The sequence below is a fragment of the Mastigoproctus giganteus genome, chromosome 10 (genome assembly GCF_048544385.1).
Source record: "Mastigoproctus giganteus isolate SK-2022 chromosome 10, ASM4854438v1, whole genome shotgun sequence".
NCBI classification, from domain to species: domain Eukaryota; kingdom Metazoa; phylum Arthropoda; class Arachnida; order Uropygi; family Thelyphonidae; genus Mastigoproctus; species Mastigoproctus giganteus.
In genome coordinates this window covers 141,901,697-141,914,074 of record NC_143584.1, presented here as the reverse complement: position 1 = coordinate 141,914,074, position 12,378 = coordinate 141,901,697, and the positions used below count along the sequence as shown (strand labels likewise).

General features: G+C 36.7%; 1 protein-coding gene across 1 annotated transcript in view; it reads left to right on the top strand.

The window, feature by feature from the left end:
* The window catches only part of LOC150079327 (leucine-rich repeat flightless-interacting protein 2-like), a 234,079-nt gene extending 221,918 nt beyond the window's left edge, over positions 1-12,161 (top strand). The window contains exons 13-14 of the mRNA XM_090383033.1: positions 2,746-2,850; positions 12,054-12,161. Of these exons, the coding sequence (XP_090239159.1) occupies positions 2,746-2,850; positions 12,054-12,161 (213 nt within the window). The remainder of the gene's footprint in view (positions 1-2,745; positions 2,851-12,053) is intronic.
* Positions 12,162-12,378: the final 217 nt, after the last annotated feature.

Here is a 12,378-nt window from a genome sequence, read left to right as displayed (position 1 = left end):
ATGGATATTATATATAGGAACAAAGGGTTGCTCTTACGAAGAAAGGCTTAAGTTTTGCAAATTACAGTCTGGAGATTAGGCACCGGCGAGGTGATCTAATAGAGGTGTATAAAGCTTTGAATGGTTTGAGCATGTTCAATGCCGATGGGATCCTTCCTTTTGCTCAGAATAATCACCTGAGAGGGCATAAATTCAAATTGAGGAAAGACAAATGTAGGATAGATATGCGGAAATTTGCCTTTAGCCAGCGGGTAGTTGGTTGGTTGAACAGACATCCATCCCTTGTTGTGGAAGTTGATAGCCTAAATAAATTTAAGGCTCAGCTGGACAGGTATTTTGAACAAACAGAGGGGTGAAATGGAAGTGGGTTTTTTTTTTTTGGCTGATGCTGCATAAGGTTGCTTTCTTGCATTGTATGCCTCTACTAATGCTAACTACACAGAGATCTGATTGAGATATTTTTTAAGACTGAATGGATTGCGTAAGCTTAATGATGGCTTACTTGAATTTTAATGCTGTTAATAGCCTAAATAATAATGGAATGCCAAATTTCATTGTTGGTATTCTCTCTCTCTACAAATGCATCTACTTAAGAATGAGGCTAAAATTGGTTATGTTATTCTATATCAGTGTTCTCAAAGAAGGAATTGGTGACACTGAATCAGTGTGGAATGGTCATTCATTGTTTTGTGTGCACGATAACCATAACTCATAACCATGTTAGTTGTATTTATTTCACTATCCTGATATTTTATTGCAATAAAGATTATTATAATAATGGGTGGAGATTTTTAGAAATATTATATTCCAGTATATAATTTTTTTGCCTTAAAATTCAGTGCTTAACCATACGTTTGCAACATGTCCTTCTCTCTTGCACTTTTTTTCTTTAACATTTACATTTTGTGTAGTAGTCTATTGCAGGAATCTTCATTAACAAAAAATAGAACAACTGTCTATTTTTTGATTAAATATTTCTCCTCTTTTAAAACATCACAAAGTTTACATAATGTCATTTTATATAGCACTCCCTTATACAGAATATCACGAAACTGCAATCTGTTTGTATGGATGGCGTCATGACATCATTCTTATTAATGCTATATGTGTACATAAGAGGCTCTGGTTATGAAACCAAACTATTCCTTATTGCCAGTTTATTGTACTGCAGTTTGGTTTTTCTATAAACATTGCTTCAGTATTCAAGGGCATTTTGCTATTTAAATGGCCTTTTAAGAACTTAAAAAGCAAACTTGAAAACATAACTCCCAGAATTCCATGAACTGTTTTCATCTAATGAAAAAGATGGATAATGAGGATAATTAGAAATGCATGAATACGATTAATTCATGTGTTTCTAATCCTAAGCATGTGCCATTAAAATTTTAAACTTGTTTGGTGCTTCAAAGGACAACTTATACACTGGAACAGAAAGTTCCAGTGTATAAGTTGTTAACCTGTTATCTGTAATAAAACTCTGTTTTGATGAATATTTTTTTCTAATTTTGTCAAATCTTATTATAACACTTTCACATATACAGAATATTTACTTCATCTTGCACCTTTTTTCTTTTTTTGAAGAGTGAAAAGTTTGTGGTTATTTAAAATATTTTTCAAAACTTAATTCCACATGATAATAAATAAATAATTCAGCTGATTAATTACAATACAGTATTCTGTAAACATGTAAAAATTAAAACCCTCTAAATTATGTATAAGTATAGTGCGAAAGCATCAATAATACATAGCCAAATCTGAATGAACAGAATATTAGCAAAGCAGCATCATTTTAAGTTATATCTCATATTGTGAATACCTTCACAACGAGTTGCCATGATATTGCACTACTTCGAATAAATAACACTTCACCCGAGGAGAAGACTAATGTTACTTATTCTCAGATGGATACCACCACCCAGACGACACCGTTTCAGCGGTACCTACCCACCCTTCTTTGGTGGGTGGGTAGGTACCCGAGTGATGCAATGATGGCAAAAACAGTTATGAAGTATAACTCCACAATACGAGAGATGCCTGATGGTGTATGATGTATTTAGACTATAAAGCGTTTAGGGCGTAAGCCTCAAGCTATGGAATAGTCTAGACTTTTGGAATAGTAAGCCACAAGCTATGGAATAGTCTAGACTTTTCCATAGCTTGAGGCTTACGCCCTAAACGCTTTATAGTCTAAATACATCATACGCCATCAGGCATCTCTCGTATTGTGGAGTTATACTTCATAACTGTTTTTGCCATCATTGCATCACTCGGGTACCTACCCACCCACCGAAGAAGGGCCAAATAGCCCTGAAACAGTGCCATCTGGGTGGTGGTATCCATTTGAGAATAAGTAACATTAGTCTTCTCCTCAGGTGAAGCGTTACTTATTCGAAGTAGTGCAATATCATGGCAACTTGTTGTGAAGGTATTCACAATATGAGATATAACTTAAAACGATGCCGCTTTGCTAATATTCTGTTCATTCAGATTTGGCTATGTATTATTGATGCTTTCGCACTATACTTATACATAGTCTAGACTTTTCCATAGCTTGAGGCTTACGCCCTAAATACTTTATAGTCTATATAACCCTCTAAATTATAAACTTCATTATTCTGCAGTCTGATACACCTTCAGTTTATACATTTGAAGGAAGATTATCGTAAACCTGATTGTTTTAATTTAACCAAACTGAACACAATATTGCTACTACTCCTATTCTTATAGCTATCACTTTTCTAATAGGTGGCAAGATTGGAAACCCAGGTATCAAGATATAAAGAATCAGCTGAGAGTGCTGAATTAGTGGAAAATGAACTTAAAGCAGAAAAGAGAAAACTACTTAGAGAAGTATGTAATTTTATGCAGTATCATGTAGTTTGGTTAAGGCACATCTTAAATAGTTAATAATATTTCTACTTTGCATAGCTGAATTCTAATATGAGAAGTTATGCATTTCTTTTCTGTCATTCAGAATGTCACCAAATTATATTCCCTTTTGCTCTAGCTATTCTTCTTCTGGCATTATAACCCAGGTGGGTCTTAGCCTTCTCAATGATGTTCCACCAGTAAGCCCTGCCAGAAGTCAAACTTTCCGATTTCTTATTCTCATGATCTTTAAGTGCTCTTCTGCGTCATCCATCCATCTTTTCTGTAGTCTTCCTCTTGCCCTCCTACCAGTAGGTTTCTATTTCATTATCCTCTTAATTGTTCTGTTGTCATCCATTCTCATAACATGTCCCAACCAGGCAAAGTCTCTGGCTCTTCACAAATCTGATGATGTCTGCACCCTGAATAAGATTGTCAAGTTCATGGTTCATTCTGATCCTCCAGGATCCATCAACATCTTGTACGGGCCCAAAGACATTTCGCAAAATTCTACGCCCGAACATTCCCAACAACTGCTCATCTTTACTCGTTAATGTCCAAGCTTCACAACTGAGTGTTACAACTGGTCTAATGAGACTTTTGTATATTCTTAATTTTAAATGTCTGTTCAATACTCTGGACTTCATTAGTGTTTCATGTGCATAGAAGCATCTGTTTCCACTCAGGATATGGGACTTAATTTCATTAATAATAGTTGGACTGCTTTATCTGTGAACCTAGATAGGCAAAATTTTAAACTTGCTCAATCGAGAAGCTGCTGGTTCTTAAATTTTCCGTGTGATATATCTGTCGCTCTCTGGACTTCCATATATTTTGTCTTCGCTTCATTTATCCTAAGTCCTCTTCTTTTTTGCTTCACTGTCCAGCCTGTCCACTGTTTCCTCCAGTGCTCCTTTAGTCCTAATGATAATAGCAACATCAACAGCATATGCACAGACCTGCACTGTCTTTGTTTGTACCTATGTGTCCAGTCACTTCTAATATTCTGACAGTGCCTCTAAAACCAAGTTAAATAACAGTAGAGAGTGCATCGCCCTGTCTAACACCAGCATTAATGTCAAAGGGAATCAGCTCATTGTCAATTCTTACCACAGCTTTAGAGCCAGCCAGGGTTGCTTTTATGAGCCTAACAATCTTTGCTGGTATGCCCAGGAGAAGGAGATCATTTATCATTTCCTCTCTGTTGAGTGAATCAAAAGCTTGTTTGAAATCTACATATAGGTTAAATAAGTGTATATTATACTCAAATGCTTTTTCCTGTATCTGCCTCAAGATGGAAATCTGGTCAGTTGTTGAGCGATTGTGTCTGAAACCACACTGATATTCTCCAATGTTTTCTCTGAATATGCTGCCAGTCTGGCACCTCCGTAGCCAGGTGGGAAGGAGCAGCAGTGTGTAGCACACGCTTCTTGATTAGACCTGGGTTCGAGCCCGTCACCACCAAATACGGAGGATGCGGAAAGGTCAGGGAATGACCACCGCATATCCCGGAGCAATATGGCCTTAGTTGCTAATGCTCCTAAAAACCAAATAACAAACAAATAACAAGCTGCCAGTCTGTTATAAATAACTCTCGACAAAGCCTTGTAAGTAACCCTCAGCAATGTAATACCTCTGTAGTTAGAGAAAAGCAATTTATCACCCTTCTTGTGAATCAGTTGTATGATTCCAACTGTCCATTTATCCAGGATTTTTTCCTCAGACCATATTAATAGTATCAGATTATGTATTCTTCTCCATAGTGTCACTCCACTGCTCTTGAGCAACTCTGCAGTTATTCCACCAGCTCCTGGTGCTTTAAAGTTCTTTAAGCACTTAATAACTTTTCAAATTTCTTTGAAGCTAGGGTTTTCAATGCATGGTTCTACTATATAGTATAATAGCTGTTTTGTTTCAGTCTTTACCTCCTGTCAAAATGCTCTCAAAATACTCGTTCCACCATTTCAGAACCTCCTTTCTCTCAGTCATCAAGTTCCATTCACTATCCCTACATGCAATAACTTTTGATGAGAATTCCTGTGTACTTTCTTTAATCTTTTTATGAAACTTTCTACTTTACTTCTTGTTGTAATGTTCCACCATTTCGTCCATAGCCAGGTGGGCAGGAGCAGCAGTGCATAGCACACGCTTCTTGATTAGACCGGAGTTCGAGCCCGTGCCCACCAAATACGGAGGATGTGGAAAGGTCAGGGAATGACCACCGCATATCCCTGGAGCAATATGGCCTTAGTTGCTAATGCTCCTAAAAACCAAATAACAAACAAACCACCATTTCATTGACCTTCCTTCCCAAAGTTTCTCTCTTTTTCTTTCTACATATCCTAGCTGCGGAAATCCATTTTTCCTTGTAGTGTTCACTATTCACTCTGCTATTCCGCTGTAAACATTTCACCCTGGCACGTCTCTTTAATTCTACTGCTACTCAACACTCATCATCATACCATTCCTCATTTCTTGGCCTTGAGGTCTCACCCAAGGTTACAATTCTGGCTGCAATTCTGCACCCAGAATTGCAGCCTTTATGCAAGTCCATTCATCTTCAATCTTGTCACTGTTTTCATGTTCCTTCAGTCTTCGGGCCAACTCTGCTTGGTACTTCGTTTCAACAAGTTTTTTTTTTTTTTTTCAATTTCTCTACATTCTGCCGCTTAGTTTTCTCAGCCTTTCCTCTTGCTACTAGAGTATATTTTATACTTCAGTCTACCTCCCACTAGAAAATGATCAGAAGCGGAGCTGGCGGCCAGAAAAGAACGGACAGTTTCAATTGCAGTAGCCCACCTCTTAGAGACCAGTACACGATCAATCTGATTAGCTTGATTTGTACCAGGTACTTTCCATGTACCTTTATGAATATTCCTTCTTGGAAACCAGGTACTCATGACCTTGTTGGCAGCAGCAAATTGTGTTATTCTAAGACCATTATTGTTTGTTTCTTCATGGAGGCTGTCTCTCCCAAATAGACCCTTAAAAACTTTTTCCCTGCCTAGTTTGGCTTTGAAGTCACAAAGAGTTATAACAGCATCATGTCTATGAACACACAGCCTGGAATTCATTGTAAAATCCACCTGCACCGTCAGTTGGAGCGTACACATTAATTGAAGGTCATATTATGGAATTTCCTTTAATTCTAAGGCTGCAAATTCTCCCAGACACTGGTGTGAAGGCAAGTACTGATCTGCATATTCTCTTAGAGATCAGAAATCCTACACTCTGTTCTCCGTCTGTCATCAATTCCAGAGTAATACATTGTAAATTTCAACTTATTAATCACACCTTTTCCTTTCCATCTAACTTCTTGGAGAGCAACAATATCCATCTTAAACTTTTCAACTTCCTCTGCTATGCTATTCAAAGCTCCAGCCTGCAACAGAGTATGCACATTCTAAGTTCCAAATCTCAATACCAAACTCTTGTCCTTATTTCGAGGGCTGGTCTGTTTCCATAAGGGCTGTCTGGTTTCATTCATAAAGTTATACGCAACAGTTAGATTTTTTATAGGGCAAGGTGCTCAGCGCTGTGCCCAATCCCCAATCTGGAGGACCAGGGTATCTCTTTTCATCTGTCTCTTCACCTTAAACCAGTTCAGCTTGGGAGGCCCTACCAGTAGCTAAGCTGCCACTCACATAGCTCTCAGGATCACTAGAGCACACAAGCCCATTGGTGGGGTAGTTTTTGATTTTAAGCTGTTTCTAGCTTAAATGCATCACGTTTTTAGGATAAATAAACTGTACCTATGCATGCCAGATTAGCTTATCTGAAAGTAGCATTTGCATTATTTTCAGTTCCATTTTAAAAATACTATATATAGTAAAAGCATTATATAGTAAATAAAAGTAGCACTTATATAGTAAAGGCATTATATAATATCAGTGTAGATACACCATAGTTATCCATAAAATTAAACTACGTATGTATTGTAAAGGCAGCGTTTTAATTATATTTCATATTGTGGGTGGATGGGTACGCTGGTAATGTAAAAATGTAGTTTGAAGATTTGGCGAGTTCTCACGTTTTCCAGTGGTGGCAGCCTTGTTGACGATAATGGTTATGAGTGAGTGAAATAGGGAGTTGCACAATCGTCCCCTGAGGAAGTCACTTACCTTAGTTTTCTCAGTTTTTGTATTCTTTATATCCGTGTGGAGCTTGCATATACATCATTTTAAAAAGAGTCTCTGAAAATAGCTGATTAGTGTGTTGAGTCTGGTATCCTGAAAAGGGGGTTTAACATGGAAGCCTTTGGGGGTCATTCTGCATTCAAAACATCTGTGGGCAAATCTGCAGAGATGCATCAAAGAACAGAAAACCAGGAACCACCAGAGGTATAGCTGCCACGCCAATAATGATTCGTTCATTCTAAATTTAAGCCACTAGTCCTTGCCACAGGAACAGCTGGACATTTTAAAGCTCAGCATAAAATTTGCTCCCCCCCAACAAATTCCCATCATAGACTCTTTTAGGAGTCGAAGCCAGCCTCTCGGGACTCTCCAGAGAAACTGCAATGGAGGCATGCTGCAAGATCATTGGATTAATTAGATCAACAAAAATGGCCAAACTTAACCTCACTAAGGAGCAAATCCATCACCTAAAACAAATCCGGAACAACCCCGACATTATTATTGTACCTGCAGATAAAAGACACGTGACGGTCATTATGGATTGACAGGAGTACCGAGGGAAAGCTCTGGAACACCTCGGTGATCACACGACATACAAAGCGGGCCACTAACCATCCCTGAATGTTCTCAAAAACAAGGTGAACTCTCTTCTGAGAAAGTGGCTCACCAAGCCAAAATTAGCAAAGAACAATACTGGAACCCCCATGCCACTGGCTGCAACTGGAGCTGCTTCTACGGTCTACCAAAAACCCATAAACTGGACATTCCCCTGCACCCCATGATTTCGGGCACCCCACCTACGAACTGACACGCTTTATTTCCAATCTCATCAAACCGCTGGTAGGCTGGACAGACTTCACAATCCAATCCAGCCAGGAACTCATACAATGCTTAAAGAACCACAGCATCAATGACCAAGACCTAATTGTCTCCTACGATGTCACCTCCTTATACACATGCATTCCCATCTCTTGTGCAATAGACTGTGTTTGCTGTCGACTGGAACGTGATCATACCTTATGTGATAGGACAAAACTTTCCATATCAGATAACTGTGAAGCAACACAGCTTTGCCTCAATCATTCCATCTTCATGTTTGAGAGCACTGTATATAAACAAACCTGAGGCCTTACTGTGGGTTCTCCCATCAGTCCTCATTTGGCAAAACTGGTCATGGAGGAGTTCGAAACCGATTCCCTTTCTAACCCCCCCCATCATCCTCTGGCATAGATATATTGATGATATCCTCATGATACTCCCTGGAGGCTCCGAGATGACATTTCTAGGCTATCTCAACAGCAAATCACCTTTTTTAAAGTTCACTATTGAAACCATAGCCGAGTGGTCAGGAGTGGGAGTGCAGTAGCACATGCTCCCTGAGTAGACCGGGGTTTCAAGCTCCTGACTGCTAAATACGGTTGATCTGCCAACCCGCACTGGACTAGCGTGGCAGATTATGGTCCATTTCCCTCAACATGAATTGTTGAGGAGGCTTCCATCCTGCAGTGGGTTGATGATGGCTGCAGTTTACTTATTGAAACCGAGAAGGACCAGGCCCTTCCATTTTTAGACATGTACTTAAAGAGAGGGTTCACAAGTCACAACATCAGTCTATCGCAAACCCACAACTACCAACTACCGTTCCTGTTGCATATCGTCACAGCATTACCCATTCACTGAGAACAGGGCTTGGACACATTGCTCCAACTTTACTGGCACACGCAAAGAAATACATAGGGTCAAGTCTGACCTCAGCAAATGCATCTATCCTGAACAGACCCACAACTACTAGGAATACAGACATCACGCTGTCACAGCACTGGACACACTTCATCCGATGCCCGTCAACCTGACACTTCCTGTTCAAGGTATCACTCGCATCCCATTTTGCCCTCTAGCGCACAGCATAACCAGAATCCTTTGTAGCTTACATCTGCACTATTCAAACACCTGGAAGAAAACTGCAATCCACATATTCCCCCCCACCCTCTGAAAACACCGATTCTACAAAAATCTATTCATTAGATATCAAGTAGTTTTTATGTGTATTAAAAAAAAATATATCTATGTATCTTAAAAAAGGGGGGGGGACATTTTTAAACTTTAGCACAAGATTGCAGTACAAATATATATATATATATATATATATATATATATTTTATTATTAGTATGCATAATAGGTTAGATTTTAGTTTATAGTTTAATAAATACTTATGTGCAATGTTAATGCCATTGTAATTGACGGCCACGTGATGGAATGTTCTATATTATAATTTATGTAAATGTATTGATATTTAAAATTAGTATTGAGTTAAACATAATTTTAGCTGAAGGTAATGAAAATTCATCAGAAAGTGTAATGAAAAATTCATTATCAGATAGTAATATACTTCTTAAAATTAATATGTATAGGCCATGTTGAATTAAGATAACCTAGTTGGGCTAACTTGATTACCACATTTGTATGCACAATAATACTTATATGTCATAGCACCATTAAAAAGGGAAAAAAACACATACACTCACACACACACACACACACACACACACACACACACATATATATATATATATATATATATATATATATATATATACATATACATACACAGTAAGTGCTGGTTATAGTGATCACATTTGCAAATTGAATTTTGATTCTAATAAGCAAAAATCAACAAATATTATCCAGATGCCATAAAAATAAAGATATAAAGTGCAAATTTACATTTTATTACCAAAGGTTTATTACCAATTAAATGATATGTGAAATTTGGAAGAATATTATCCGCAGATTAGCAAAATAAAAATAAATTTATATTTGTGTATGTTGCTTAATATACATATTAATTAAACATAACACTGTAATATGATTATAATTTAAAATGGTCACTTATTATCACTACAAAGACTATAGATTTTTCAATATTGTATAACAGTTTATATTCACAATCACTTGCACCAATTTCTTCCAATGCTCTCTTCAGGACGGCTATAGCTTCATGAGTTTGCTCTTTTGTTACTGCAATTCGTTCAGGTTCATCTTCATTTACCTCCTCCTCAGCAAAATTATCAGTAACAGACTGGGCAATTTCTTCATCTGTTAAAGCTGTAGTAACTTGTAGATCACCATCTATGTCCTTCCAGTCATTAAACTCCTGTTCACCAATGTCTTCAGGCTTTTCAACATGATCAGTATCATGACTTAGTTGACATTAATGAATAATTAATTCACATTTTTTGAAACAGTTGCTAATGCAGATTTTGGAAACTTCATTCCATGCACTCGTCATATGAAGTGCATTTAGAACAGTTATCTGCTTTGCGGTATTGATGTTCCCAAACCCTCATCTATAGACTGGATGATTCTTCGTGTGAACGGATGAGCTGGGCAGTTGTCCAAAACCAATGCAATTTTTTTGTTTTTCTTATCCAAATGCAAATCCCATTTACGAAGATAATCTTCAAATAAAGAAGCTGTCATCCAAGCATTGGCATTAATAACATATTCAATAGGCAGCTGTTTTACTCCTTTAAAACATGTAGGCGATTTGCTCTTGCCAATAACAAATGGCTTCATCTTGATTGTTTCTGTCGTGTTGCTTGTTAAAAGAACTGTAATCCTGTCCTTTTATCTTCTTTCCTGCAGATGCAGAGGAATTTTTAAAAATCATACAGTGGTCTAAAATAGACCACTGCATGATTTTTAATACAGATGAAACAACCCTGTTTCATCCCTGTTTCATCTGTATTAAAAATGTCTTCAGGATTATAAGTGCTGAACACATTTGCCAAGAGGTTTTCAACTAGGATTGAGGTTTTCAATCAGCTGCAGAACTATCAGAATCCTGTTTTTTTCCACAAAGTTTTTTGTAAACAATATCATGCCATCCACCCGTCGCCTTAAACTCTTTGTGAGTTTTTCAGCAAAATCATTAGCTTTTTGAAAAAGAATGCTATGATTGGTGCATTAAATGAGCAGGCCTGTTTGAACCAAATGAATAGATTTGCATCTACTGTTTGTCATTTCCCTTCACGCTTCCTTTTTCTGGTTTCACTAATCACATTAGTGTTTAATATGTGACGTGATTTTAATAATTTTGATAAAGATGACTTCGGCACTCCTAATTTTACTGCCACTTCCCTTTGAGGACATATTGCCTAAGTTTAATTTATCGTATGTTTCTATAATTCGTAACTTATCTTTTACACTCAAATTTGCTCTCTTTCTGTTCACTGACATTTTTTTTTTGGGTGGTAGTAAAATTTAAAACATGGTAAAAAAAGTTAAGCGTTGATCAATAATAAAGCACACGGCACACACAAATTGGAACTAACATGATACATGCAAGTGAGACAAACTTTAGATATAGAAATGAAGAGCAGATTTCAGTGAAGGGGAAACACATTTCACCATAATAATGTGAAAACAGAATTCCAGCCATCGGTATTATCACAAATGCAATAAGATCGAATTTACTACCCGTTTATTGCACTAACAGATTTGCGTTAACAGAAAAGCCCAATAAACCGGAAGCTGCAAATTGTTTTTATTGTTTTTATGATTGTGACCTCTATAAATGTGCCCTCCAGACCTTTAGAAAAATATTACAGGGGTGTTCAAAGTTGATTTTTATAACCGAAAATGTGATTCTAATAAATGATTAAAGTATAGTGCATTTCATTTATTTAAATTGGTTTTTTGAATTTGATTCTACAAAGCGGCTGATTCTAATAACCAGTAATCACTATAACTGGTGCTTACTGTAATTTTAAATTTTTGTTATACATAGATGTTTGATATTGACTGAATGGTGAGGTGAAATTAATAATTACTGAATGGCATTTTTGGCTATCTAATATTGAAACAACAAGTTAAGTCTGACTGATAGATCTGATTTTGGAAACCTCAACTTTCTTATGTTGTTACCATTGCTGTTATTGCAAATACTTGTATCTTGATATAAATAATGTTATTTTTAAAAATTTTATGATGATTTTAACATTTTCATATAGAAATATTTAAAATGTAATAATAATATAATTTTTTAGTTAAGAGAAGCTCAAGCCAGAACAGAAGAACTAGAAACAGCTAATGCTCACTTGCAGAAAAGAGTAGATAAGCTAAAGACTGTCAAGAATGTCCTAATTAAAAGCTAGTATTTTTTTAAACTGACTTTTCTTTAAAATAATGTTTTTTATGTGCCAATAAATTATGGTGCTAAATTTTCTGAGCCAACAATAGTCCAGAAATAAATTATCAATGTTCTCACTGCAAAATATCAGTGATATATAGAACAGTAATTCAAGAAGAAAATATAAAAACCTTTGTTTGATTTAAATTAAAACATTAAGGTATTATTACTGACTGACATAT